This window comes from Erpetoichthys calabaricus, chromosome 10 (assembly GCF_900747795.2).
Source record: "Erpetoichthys calabaricus chromosome 10, fErpCal1.3, whole genome shotgun sequence".
Lineage (NCBI taxonomy): Eukaryota > Metazoa > Chordata > Cladistia > Polypteriformes > Polypteridae > Erpetoichthys > Erpetoichthys calabaricus.
Genome location: NC_041403.2, coordinates 21,294,109 through 21,308,080, shown reverse-complemented (window position 1 = coordinate 21,308,080; position 13,972 = coordinate 21,294,109). Strand labels below are relative to the sequence as shown.

The 13,972-nt window shown below is 41.4% G+C and overlaps 2 protein-coding genes across 2 annotated transcripts in view; both read left to right on the top strand.

Annotated features, from left to right (window-relative positions):
- The window catches only part of nos1apa (nitric oxide synthase 1 (neuronal) adaptor protein a), a 510,182-nt gene that overhangs the window by 379,383 nt on the left and 116,827 nt on the right, over positions 1-13,972 (top strand). The window contains exon 5 of the mRNA XM_051932735.1: positions 10,000-10,108. Within this exon, the coding sequence (XP_051788695.1) occupies positions 10,000-10,108 (109 nt within the window). The remainder of the gene's footprint in view (positions 1-9,999; positions 10,109-13,972) is intronic.
- Positions 8,223-13,972, top strand: part of uap1 (UDP-N-acetylglucosamine pyrophosphorylase 1) — a 411,004-nt gene continuing 405,254 nt past the window's right edge. Inside the window, exon 1 of the mRNA XM_051932728.1 lies at positions 8,223-8,235. The gene's annotated coding sequence lies outside the window, so the exon portion shown is untranslated. The remainder of the gene's footprint in view (positions 8,236-13,972) is intronic.

Below are 13,972 nucleotides of genomic sequence, written 5' to 3'. Positions count from 1 at the left end.
TTCCACTACTCTTTCCTATAATGTCATGCTGTGGCTCATCAATTTTATTCCCCTGTAGTTACTGCAGTCCTGCACATCCCCCTTATTCTTAAGTATCGGCACCAGTACACTTCTTCTCATTTATTTGAAAATTCTTTTCAAAAGTAATTTCTAATAATCTTGCATAGTATTGAAAATGTGTAATATCTGTGCTTTTAATGTGAACATCGATGTATAAATTTAAAGGTCAGGAACAGAAGCCTCGATACTTTAGTATCGATCCGCCCATCTCTAGTTCACAATGTGGTAGAAATTTAACATCTTATTAAAGAAAGAAACACCTTCTAACAGGACAATTCAGTAATCAGGCAGGAGAAGAGCTGCTCATTCATCTTTTAATTACTCCTCAGCAATATGCCTTGAAGGGAGCAGTCAGTGACAGCCTGGTCAGAATTGTCCGAGAAACAAAGGATAGAAGTTCATTTTATAAACTGTTGAATTTACATACAGTGTCAATAAATGCATACATTTACTCTGGTTGGTTCGTTGGTTTACACCCAAATGACTTATATGACATATATAAAATAAAAGTCTATTATATTATATTCTGGTTCTTCTTATACCCTTGAGTTGAGCCACCACCCTTGAAATTTCTGTGCATATAACAATTGTCCATTCTGTTTATAGGACATCTGCCAACTTCTTAGTCCTCGCTTAATCCTCTTTCACTTCATTTTGTTATTCACTTGACCTTTATCTGGTTTCCTGATAGGCCTGCAAAGGTTTCTGACATTTATTAACCCATTATTCTATTTCTTTAAGATGAAAGCTCTGTTACCCTAAAATTATTCGTCCACACCAGTGAATTAACAATAGTAGTGGAGGGCGAGCGTTCGTTCAGATGAGGACGGTGTGTCTGCTTGTTCACCAGTTTGTGTGTGAAAACGCATCAAACATGCTAACGCATATTCGATGGCATCACCCCGATGCTCCAATCACTGGCAGCAGGCAGGAATCCAACTACTGATCCCTACTGTTTTTAGTTGCGAATGCAGACAGAGCCAACAAAATATTACAGAAGCCATTGGCATTTCCATTTCATCAACTCTGTGGCCATCTGCAGTGGTAGAAGACCCCGGCTTCACGTATTTATTAAATGTGTTCAAGCCTCGTTACAACAGTCCATCCTGTGTGCAAATAAGCCAATCAGTGGTCCCTGTACTCTACCGGTGTACATGAGGCGTGTAATGCATTGTATTTGAGAAAGTAATCAATCACAAAGTTAATCACAATTGGGATTCTTTGCTTTTAAAGGAACAGATATTTAATTTTGTAACTCAGCTCTTTATGGCCATTTATTTTGTACTATTGGCAAGAGCATAAATATTGCTTTTCAGTGTATGTGTATGTTCAGTCTGAGTTTGTTTACATGAAAATGATTTTGTTCTTTATTTTTATAAAGAAGTAACCAAAGATGCCAGTTGGCCAAATGATGCCTGAGTGTACCCGCTATCCAGGGCTGGCACCACCATTAATAATAATTCATTAATAATACTAATTCATTACATTTATATAGCGCTTTTCTCAGTACTCAAAGCGCTATCCACACAGGGAGGAACCGGGAAGCGAACCCACAATCTTCCAGAGTCTCCTTACTGCAAAGCAGCAGCACTACCACTGCACCACCTGTGAGGCAAATTAAGGCACCATTAAGGCAAATTAGGCATCCTGTTACCCAGCCACACGGGTTTGCTGCCAAACAGTCAGTTGGCACACTAGTAAGCTTGGCCTTGGGCGCAAAATAGCCTAGCACCGACACTACTGCTGTCTCAGTCACTCTCTACTAGTTAAGGGTGTTTTCTTTTAAAAAACACAAGAGATGTTTCCGCTTGTAACTTATTGCCTTTTTGTTTTTATCAGCCATACATAAAAGTATATGAAAAAGTGTGTGTTATGCGTGTAGATTATCAACTAGACTACCTCAGGGGTTGGTAGAGAACTTTTGCGGCTGTCTGTTCAAAATAAATGAACAGGAACCTATCCTTATGCTTTTGAATTATTTGTTGCTTAAATCTCAACAGTTCACACTAATGTTTGGAACAAACTGTTACACCCCAACCTGACTGTGATGTTATGTGACACACCCAGTCACTTGAGTCACCCTTATTTTAACAGTGCCTTCTGTTTCGTTATTATAAAATGTCTTTTCACTATGCTTACCATTTGGGTTGTTGGGCTGCTTATCTGACTCGTGAGTAATGATGACTACGGTGTGGGTGTCTCATCTACTGTGATGCTGTCGGGTGTAGCCAGACAGTTCTCAGAGAATTTCTACTGTCTAAGTCATGTGGCGTAATCGTGCAATCCAATTGGCTGTTCGTCAGAGCTGCTGAATTGTGGAGCTCTTCTTGTCTACTAATCTCTTGGTGACTTTCAGCCTCCTTATTCTTCTTTAATATCATTTGGTCAGTTTCTCTTTATTCTATTGATCTTTCCAAATTTTTTTTGTCTCTTGGGTTTCAGCCACTGTTTCATGGATATCTCAGTTAGTTTGTTTGCCTGGCAGTTTTTCTCTTAGTCTCTCCTCTCTGCGTCTGTACGGTTTCTTACAATTTCTAGCAGCTCCTCAGTACTTTCTAGATACAGTATGTCGCCTGGTTTTTGTGCCTGTTGGTGCCTTTCAATCTCCTTGTTTCTCTTTGATCATTTTTTTGTCAGTTTCTCATTTTTTTCTATTGATGTCTGTTTTTCTGTCAATTTTTTTGGATGTTTTGTAAATCTCTTGGTTTTTCTTTTGCTTGTCTCAATATGTCTGTTGATCTCTTTTTTTTCTACCTATCTCCCAGTTTTCCTGTTGTTCTGCCATTATTTCTGTCTGATGTGTCTGCTGTTCTCTGCCTATCGATCTCTCTGTTCCTGTCAGTTTCTTGGTTTCTCTACAATTTCCTCGTGTTTGTCAGGCTTGATCTTTCTATCTCGGTCTCTTTCTCAATATGTCTGGTGATCTGTGCCTCATCTGTGTAAATCATTCTGTTTATCTGTTCATCTCTTAACATTTCATGTCACTGTTTTATTGTTATTCTGTTGACCTCTCAATGTATCCTGTAAATTTCTTGTTGTCTCTGTCAAGCTCTCACTTTTGCTTGTTTTTTCACCTGTTTTTTCATATTTTCTGTTAACCTGCTGATTTTCTGTCTGCCTGTTACTCTGGAAAATTTATATCAAAATATATCAAAGAAACCAGTCTGATTACTTGGACACGTACAGCAGTAGGCATCACTAGGATGCTCATGGACAACATTTTATGGTGGACACCCTGGTTTCTGTTATGCTCAGCAGATGAAATGAAAAGAGACCAGAAGAATAAATGTGTGTACAAAGCTAAACCGAGTTTGTAACAAAGAAATCTAATCGATCTTTCACTAAATCACAAAATAAAACCCTAAACTGTAGCTGAAGTTCATGTCTAAGGTAGACAGATAAATATGCAAAGCACTATATAACAGATAGATAGATAGATAGATAGATAGATAGATAGATAGATAGATAGATAGATAGATAGATAGATAGATGTTAAAGGCACTATATAATAGATAGTGTGAAAGGCACTATATGATAGATAGATAAATAGATGTGAATGGCACTATAAGAGATGTCAATAGATAGATGTGAATGGCACTATAAGATATGTCGATAGATAGATGTGAAAGGCACTATAAGATATCTATCTGTCTATCTATCTATCTATCTAAGTCTATATAATAGATAGATGTTAAAGGCACTATATAATAGATAGTGTGAAAGGCACTATATGATAGATAGATAGATAGATGTGAATGGCACTAAAAGATATGTCGATAGATAGATAGATATGAAAGGCACTATATAACATAGATACATAAATGTGAAAGGCAGTATAAGATATACTGATAGATAGATGGAGTATGAAAGGCACTGTATAACAGATAGATAGAAATGGAAGGCACTATATACAGTAATAGATAGATATGAAAGGCACTAAAAGATAGATTGATGTGAAAGGCACTATATATCTTTCTATCTATCTAACAGATAGATAGATACATAAATGTGAAAGGCACTATAAGATATACTGATAGATAGATGGAGTATGAAAGGCACTATATAACAGATAAATAGAAATGGAAGGCACTATGTAATAGATGTGAATGGCACTAAAAGATATGTCGATAGATAGATGGATGTGAAAGGCACTATATAACATAGATACATAAATGTGAAAGGCAGTATAAGATATACTGATAGATAGATGGAGTATGAAAGGCACTATATAACAGATAGATAGAAATGGAAGGCACTATGTAATAGATAGATGTGAAAGGCACTAAAAGATAGATAGATAGATAGATAGATAGATAGATAGATAGATAGATAGATAGATAGATAGATAGATAGATAGATAGATAGATAGATGTGAAAGGCACAATAAGATATACTGATAGATAGATGGAGTATGAAAGGCACTATATAACAGATAGATAGATGTGAAAGGCACTATAAGATTTATTGATAGATAGATAGATAGATAGATAGATAGATAGATAGATAGATAGATAGATAGATAGATAGATAGATAGATAGATAGATAGAGTATAAAAGGCACTATATAACAGACACCCTTGTAACTTCTATTTTTCACAAACCGACAGACAGACGGACCTACCTGAAAAATGATAGCTTCCACCCCAAGCATATAAGGCGCTCCATTATTTTCAGCCAAGCAATACGGTACAATCGTATTTGCTCAGACCCAACAGACCGGGATCAACAACTGCAGGAGCTCAGACAAGATTTCATCAAACAAGGTTACACCCCGAAAACAACAGACACTCAAATAAGAAGAGCTACTGCCATACCCAGAGACAACCTTCTGGAATATAAAAACAAAGACAACAAGGATCGCATCCCCCTTGTTGTCACCTACAACCCACATCTTGAAACACTTCGAAAAATTATAAAAGAACTTCAGCCAATACTAAACAATGACCAAACACTGAAAAATGTATTTCCTGAACCTCCCCTCCTGGCATACAGACAACCACCAAACCTTCAACAATTAATTGTCCGAGGCTCCCTAAGTGAACCAACAGAAAATGGCACATCTCCATGCCTACAGAAAAGATGCAAAACATGTGTCCATATCTATGATACAGACCGTATAGTTATACCACACTGCCGACTTGAACATCACATCAAGGGATCATTTTCCTGCAGATCATCTAATGTAGTCTACCTAATTTTCTGCATGAAATGTCCTGACACTGCACTCTATGTGGGAGAAACTGGACAAACACTCCGCCAGAGAATGAACTTACACAGGTTCCACATTAAACATGGCAACACAGATGTTCCTGTGGCGGCCCACTTCAACAGCCATGGACACTGTGAGAAGGACTTTAAGGTCACAGTGCTTATGGGCAACTTCAAAACACAGCAAGAGAGAAAAGAATGGGAAGTTAAACTCATGCTAAAATTTAATACTTTACAACATGGATTGAATAAAGACAAGAGTTTTATGGCCAGATATGAGGATTGTTTACATCTCTCAGAATGACAGACAACCTGACTACAGACCCACATTGTTTTGAAAAAACTCATTACAAACTTCAAAAGACTTTGTTGGACAGTTATCTTATCCAGAGATCTTGACAATACATTGTTCTTTTCTCTCTTGCTAAATTAACCCTAGCCTGAATGAATCTATTAATTTTTTACATACAAAATCTCTCATTTAAATATTTACCAATGTTGTTTCTTGTCCTAGAGTGTGTATATAAACATAGGAAACTTCAGTTTCTGTATTACATCTTGCCTGAAGAAGGGGCCTGAGTTGCCTCGAAAGCTTGCATATTGTAATCTTTCTAGTTAGCCAATAAAACCAATAAATAAATAAATAAAGCCAATCCAACCTCTGCTCCTTAGGGACAAGCTGACAGAGATGGGATTAGATTCATACCTGGTGGCATGGATCGTGGACTATCTTAAAGACAGACCTCAGTATGTGCGTCTTGGGAACTGCACGTCTGACATTGTGGTCAGCAACACAGGAGCGCCACAAGGGACTGTACTTTCTCCGGCCTGTTCAGCCTATATACATCGGACTTCCAATACAACTCAGAGTCCTGCCATGTGCAAAAGTTCGCTGATGACACTGCTATCGTGGGCTGTATCAGGAATGGGCTGGAGGAGGAGTATAGGGACCTAATCAATGACTTTGTTAAATGGTGCGACTCAAACCACCTACACCTGAACACCAGCAAAACCAAAGAGCTGGTGGTGGATTTTAGGAGGCCCAGACCCCTCATAGACCCAGTGATCATCAGAGGTGACTGTGTGCAGATGGTGCAGACTTATAAATATCTGGGAGTGCAGCTGGATGATAAATTAGACTGGACTGCCAATACTGATGCACTGTGCAAGAAAGGACAAAGCCGGTTATACTTCCTTAGAAGGCTGGCTTCCTTCAACATCTGCAATAAGATGCTGCAGAAGTTCTATCAAACAGTTGTGGCGAGCACCCTCTTCTACGCAGTGGTGTGCTGGGGAGGCAGCATTAAGAGGAAAGACGCCTCACGCCTGGACAAACTGGTGAGGAAGGCAAGCTCTATTGTTGGCATGGAGCTGGACAGTTTAACATCTGTGGCAGAGCGAAGGGCGCTCAGCAGGCTCCTATCAATTATGGAGAATCCACTGCATCCACTAAACAGTATCATCTCCAGACAGAAGAGCAGCTTCAGCAACAGACTGCTGTCACTGTCCTGCTCCACAGACAGATTGAGGAGATTGTTCCTCCCCCAAACTATGCGACTCTTTAATTCCACCAGGGGGGGTAAACGTTAATATTTAACATTATACATAGTTATTGTCTGTTTTTTTCACCTGTATTATTATCATTCTTTAATATTATTTATTGTATCAGTATGCTGCTGCTGAAGAATGTGAATTTCCCATTGGGATTAATAAAGTATCTATCTATCTATCTATCTATCTATCTATCTATCTATCTATCTATCTATCTATCTATCTATCTATCTATCTATCTATCTATCTATCTATCTATCTATCTATCAAAAAGGTGTCATTTTGCTTGGCTTTTCTCTAACAGATAGCTAGAAATGGAAGGCATTATACATAGATAGATAGATGGATAGATAGAACATTTGTCCCCAGGGTGAAATTTCTTAAGGGGTAGGCTCTGTCGTAAGCTAAGTACATTAACAGCAAAGTTTCACACTTGTTACCCAAATTATGGATGACCCAAAACATCCGATCTTTTTGTCCTTTGCTCAACAGGAAACAGATAACTGACTTTTTGAGACTAATCAGGAGATGTATGCAAAAGGCAAAACAAATAAAATTTAAACAAAGGAACTGAAACCAGGACGAGAGGCAAGAATCAAAGTCAAACACCAGGCAAGATCAGTGGCTAAGAGAGGGTTTCTTTTTGTGTTTAAAAGATTTACCCGCAGATCAGATAAAGTTTGGTGCAAACGCTGACCTTTTATTCCATTGTTCAGATAAACCAGAGGTCATGACCCTGGAGACCACTCCCCTTGAAAGACAGGATGCGACTCTAATGATGGTTCTGCCAAATGGCATATAGTTACATGGAAAAGGCCATAAGAGGCTAAAATTCAGCGTCAGATCATGACACACTGTGTAAACCGTCTGCTAATTACATTGTGCCAGCAGCCATGCCACATGCACTTCCGAAGAGGTCGGCCATCTGCAGCTAAGCATGTTCAGGCCCGGCCAGTACTTAGATGTTAGACTGTCTAGGAAAAGGTGGAGTTGCTGCTGGAAGATGTGCTGGTGAGGCCAGTAGGGGGCACTTACCCGGTGGTCTGAATGTGGGTTCCAATGCCCCAGTGCAGTGACGGGGACGCTGTGCTGTGAAAATTGCACAGTCCTTTCGATGAGACATAAAGCTGAGGTCCTGACTCTCTGCGGTCGTAAAAGTCATGAAGAGTAGGGTGTATTCCAATGTTCAAGCTAAATGTCCCATCACAGCCCGGGACAGAATCATTTAGAGATAACAGTGGTTAAATATTTTGGTTGGCAATGCACAGTGATCTGTATAAGCTTTTGTTTTCCTAATTTCATGTGCAGAATGCTGAAATGGTTAATTTAACAAGCTGAATATTCCGGCGTTGTGGGTCAAAGAACTGGCCGATGTAGCGTTCTTTCATGTACCCAGTAAGACTTGCTCGTTGGCACGTATACAGTTGTCATAGCAGAATAAGAGCTGGATTCAGGAGATATTGAGTTCCAAGGATATAACAGAGGAAGACTTTTATTTTAGGCTGCTTGTGCTCTGTGATAAAACACCTTTTGTATTTTAACCAATCAGAGCGTGATATGTAAGCATTAATTCAGCAACTAATTGAGTCTGAACCCGTCTCCCTCATGTCTGCCCGCAAGCTACGCTCCTTATAAATAATTGCATTTCTTTTGTTGTTTGGAGTCTCAAATGGATGTCTTTTTTTTTTTGTTTGTTTTTGCACTAATTTTAGGAACATTTCAGTCTCCTTGTCTGACCACACCATATTGTGTTTGTCACGTTGTGTCACGTGACCTCTATGCGTTTTTGCGAATTATCGTTTTGCCGAATCGCCACCTCAAGCGAATGTATAAACTGTTTTGTGAATTTTTTTTTTTTTTTTTTGAAATTCACGAACAGTGGAACCTCGGGTCACGAATGTCTCGGACCACGTACAAATCGGGTTACGACCAAAAAGTTCGTCAAACTTTTGCATCTGTTCACGGCCACACACTCAGGTCATGAACAAGACAGTTTCCCTTCCGGTTCGTACGCGCTGATGATTTCCGCACGTGTTCAGTCTCTCCCTGCGCATACCCTGTGCAGCGAGTGAGCGAGCGAGAGAGAGAGAGAGCACAAGAATGAGAGAAAGCGAGAGGGAAAGAGAGCGTGAGCAAGCGAAAGAGAAAGAGCGAGACTGCGAGAACCCGAGAGAGAGTGAGAGTGCGTGAGAGAGAGAAAGGGAGGGAGTGAGAGAGAAAGCGAGAACGCGAGTGAGAGTTAGAGCGCGTGAGAGAGAGGGAGAGAGAGAAAGGGAGGGAGAGAGAGAGAGCGTGAGCGAGTGAGAGAGAAAGCCCAAGTAGAAGTGTTTTGGCCGATACTCGGTGGGGCAGAAGGAAGCGGTCGCTCCAGCTGAGCGATCAAGGAGCTGGAGTGACCAGAAGAAGTAAGTAAACATTTAGTTTACTATTACACTGTGCATTCTACAGTATGGTATAATTAACTATTTTTGTGCTTAAAAATCTTTTTAAAAAATATATATTTACATACAGCTCATATGGTCCAGAACGGATTAATTGTATTTACATGCAGTCCTATGGGGGATACTGTATTACTTCGGGTTGCGACCAGAGTTTTGGAACGAATTACGGTCGTGACCCGAGGTTCCACTGTATTTCGATTTCCATTTATCCATCCATCCATCCACTGTCCAACCCGCTATATCCTAACACAGGGTCATGGGGGTCTGCTGGAGCCAATCCCAGCCAACACAGGGCACAAGGCAGGAACCAATCCCGGGCAGGGTGCCAACCCACCGCAGGATTTCTATTTATTTTTTTTTAAATTCACAATTTTAAAATGCGCATTAAGGAGGTTGTTGGAAACGCGGCTAATGATGGCCACGACTGAAAATCGCTGGAAAGTTCACAAAGTGGGATATGGTGGAGATGCAAAATTCATTCGGATAAAGAAAATAAAAATAAGAAATGAAAGAAGATCATAACAGTTCCCTGACTTACATCATTTGAAGTTGGATAGCTTTGTATTTTTTATTTATTTTTTTAATACAAATGAGTCTCGGTTTTATTCTGATTTCCAAATGTGAAGTTAATTCTTTCCCTGTAGCTTATTTGGTGCGCGCTGACGTCCATATTGATCTCCCAGTATAAAGTAACAGGTTTTCTTAATTCTATATATTTTTTTTTCTTTTCCATTTTCAGGATTTTCTACGTATCGCATGATTCTCAGGACCTGAAGATTTTTAGTTACATTGCCAGGGATGGAGCAACCAATGTGTTCCGATGCAACGTGTTCAAGTCCAAGAAGAAGGTGAGTCGAGTCAGGTGACCACAGCGTCTTCTGGGCCGCACGCCATCCGTCCTCATGCAATTCTCTGGCTCATTTCTTCTGACTTCGCCGTTTCCTCCTTGAGTTGCCGTGAGTACAAGAGATGGCATCTGCTGCTCTAATTGCTCGCCGGATGAGCGTGTGGGTTTACTGCCTGCAGTTCTTTCATTTTTCACACGTGGAACGGCTGGCTTTGCTCCGTCCGTAGATTCCAAATCTCAAGTCGGGAAAGAGGGCAGGCGCCAAGTGAATTAATTGGCGTGTGTTGAATCAGCAGGCAGTTGACGTTCTGGCATGCGTTACAATGCTCCTCAGTTTGTTTTTTGTCTACTTTTGCATTTGTTTCTAAAATTGATTTGTGAAATGGAAAGTGTCATGTGTGTGCTTAACAGTTGACAAAATGGCATCTTTTATGAGGAGCTTTCATACATGTAAATGATAAAGTACTGGCAGAAGGGCTCCTTTGAAGGATTTGCACGTCCTGATTTAAATCTTAAAGCTGAGTGGGGATGGCACAGTATAGCACCGTTGTCTCACTGATGTCCTGCCTGTGTCTTCCTGGATTTCTATTAGTACTGGGGTGTTGTACCGTGTTAGCCATTATGGATGTGGTGAGAAGTTAAGCAACATGACATCTTTTATTGGCTAACTAGAAAGATTGCAACATGCGAGCTTTTCAGGCAACTCAGGCCCCTTACATTTTTGCTTGAAGAAGGGGCCTGAGTTGCCTCGACCACTTCCATATTGCTGGATTTCTATTCAAATACTTCTCTTCTTTTCCCCACACCTCATATTTGATGGACTGCTGCCACATCCAGGATCTGTGGATGTGCTTCCAGCTTGGGCAGCAGCTCCCACAAACCTGAACTGGATTAGCAGGTTAGAAAATGGATGTGTTTTGAGCAAGGTGAAAAAATTCCAGTCACCCGGGGGTCCATGAATGCCAAACCCCACAAAATCGCCCACCTTCCCACTGAAGCCATCTACTGCAACCACCTACTGGAACCCGAAACCAATCAAACCCCCATAATCTGCCACAATCACTCACCTCTTTCCCCCTAGCACTCATACACCTCCAACCCCATAGTCTCTGCCAATGAGAAGCAACCATCCACTGAAACTGATGACCCCTCTCTTCTGAACCCACCATTGCAGAAAACGTTTACCACAACCAGTCACCTCTCTCCTCCCGTAGAACTCATACACCTCCAACCCCATAGTCTCTGCCAATGAGAAGAAACCATCCACTGAAACTGATGACCCCTCTCTTCCGAACCCACCATTGCAGAAAACGTTTACCACAACCAGTCACCTCTCTCCTCCCGTAGAACTCATACACCTCCAACCCCATAGTCTCTGCCAATGAGAAGAAACCATCCACTGAAACTGATGACCCCTCTCTTCCGAGCCCACCATTGCAGAAAACGTTTACCACAACCAGTCACCTCTCTCCCCGTAGAACTCATACACCTCCAACCCCATAGTCTCTGCCAATGAGAAGAAACCATCCACTGAAACTGATGACCCCTCTCTTCCGAACCCACCATTGCAGAAAACGTTTACCACAACCAGTCACCTCTCTCCCCGTAGAACTCATACACCTCCAACCCCATAGTCTCTGCCAATGAGAAGAAACCATCCACTGAAACTGATGACCCCTCTCTTCCGAACCCACCATTGCAGAAAACGTTTACCACAACCAGTCACCTCTCTCCCCGTAGAACTCATACACCTCCAACCCCATAGTCTCTGCAAATGAGAAGAAACCGTCCACTGCAACTGATCACCCCTTCTCATGGAAAACCATCCAGTCCACCAACTCACTGGAACCCTAAACCAGTGGTTCCCAAACTTTGTCGATTCTCGGCACCCTTGCTGAATCTTGGTTTTCCCAAGGCGCACCCTCCATCCAATCTAATTTGTGAAATAGTAAATATTTTTTTTAATTAAACTATAAAATAAAACACGTATTTAAGATCACAAAAAAATATAATTGAACAAATTCAACTTATTATAATTAGTGGGATTGTGGTGTAGCGGGTCCACGGCTACAAAAGATTGGCGGCTTTTAAGTAATCCTTTCGCTGTGTCAGTCTCCATGGGAGTTGCGATCGCACATTAGGCTGCGATCGTTCTCAATTGCTTAATTGGCTTCCAGCGGTGCGCAATTGAGATGCTGCACCAACGGAGGCATATAAGAACGGGCCGGCACAGAAGGAGAGGGAAAAAATAGAGACGGAAAGGCAAAAGGCTTGGAGAGCAAGGGTGCATTATTGGGACGAAAGAAAGAGGACGAGCCACCCAGACAGCCTGAATGGGAGCAGTCAGCACGGTCAGGGGTCCCAGAACAAGCGAAGGATCGGCGCTAATGGGACAGATCGTGCCCACTGTATGGGAGAGTGGGTACGATCGTGAAGGAGTCCGCCCTAGGGATCTGAGGGATGAAGTGTGTTAGAGACTTTGCTTTGAATAAGTGCCTGCAATCCTCCATAACAGCCAGACACATAGAACAAGCACCATCAGTACAGACACCAATGCACTTAGTCCACTCCAAATTATTTTCAGATATAAAAGTATCAAGGAGCTCGAACAAGTCTTGACCCTTAGCACCAGCAGTGATACTTTTACAATGTATTACTGTTTAGTAAAGACCAATCCATTTTTAAAAACACATACGAGAAGAAATACTTCAAAAACTTCACTTGATTTAATCACAACAATATACAGTTGATACAGTCTCCGAAAAAGAATTCAACACTAAGACCGAGCAAAACCGACAGCTATTTATTTATATACGAACACAAAGTACCGAGAAAGTTTGACAAACTACTTAAACAATCGAGAAATTCAATTATTTTAGAGCGCCATCTACAATACAATGCAATTTGTTTTTGTGTAGCTCAAAATCACACAAGAAGTGCCGCAACGAGCTTTAACAGGCCCTGCCTCTTGACAGCCCCCCAGCCTTGACTCTCTAAGAAGACAAGGAAAAACTGCCAAAAAATCACTTGTAGGGAAAAAATGGAAGAAACCTCGGGAAAGGCAGTTCAAAAGAGAGACTCCTTTCCAGGTAGGTTGGACATGCAGTGGGTGTCAAAAAGAAGGGGGTCAATATAACACAGTACAATACAATACACAGAACAGAAGAAATCCTCAATACAGTATAAAAATAAAAATTTTACAAATACGGAGCAGAATTTAACAGTAGATGACATCACATAATATGATTTGGATTTGTTTAGAGTCTTGGAGACCTCAACCATCAAGCTGCCTCCCCCATTTGGCCATTCCACAGCTGAAACAGCGCTGGGCCAGTCAATCCAATGAAAGGACCCCTCTAACCGACAATTCCTGTGATCCTCCATCAGGGATGACTTTACCTAAGGCAGGCAAAACAACTTGGCAGGTGGGCCGTGGCGCCAAGTGTCACATTTGAGTACCGGGAAGAGAAACAGAATATGTGAGGGTTAGTAACAAATTATAACTATCATGTTACTGATGGGGCAGCACGGTGGCACAGTGGTAGCGCTGCTGCCTTGCAGTTAGGAGACCCGGGTTCGCTTCCCGGGTCCTCACTGCGCGGAGTTTGCATGTTCTCCCATTGTCTGTGCGGGTTTCCTCCGGGTACTCCGGTTTCCTCCCGCAGTCCAAAGACATGCAGGTTAGGTGCATTGGTGATCCTAAATTGTCCCTAGTAGATATGTGTGTGTGTCCTGCGGTGGGTTGGCACCCTGCCCGGGATTAGTTCCTGCCTTGCGCCCTGTGTTGGCTGGGGTTGGCTCTAGCAGACCCCGTGACCCTGTAGTTAGGATGTAGCGGGTTGGACAGTGGATGGATGTTACTGAT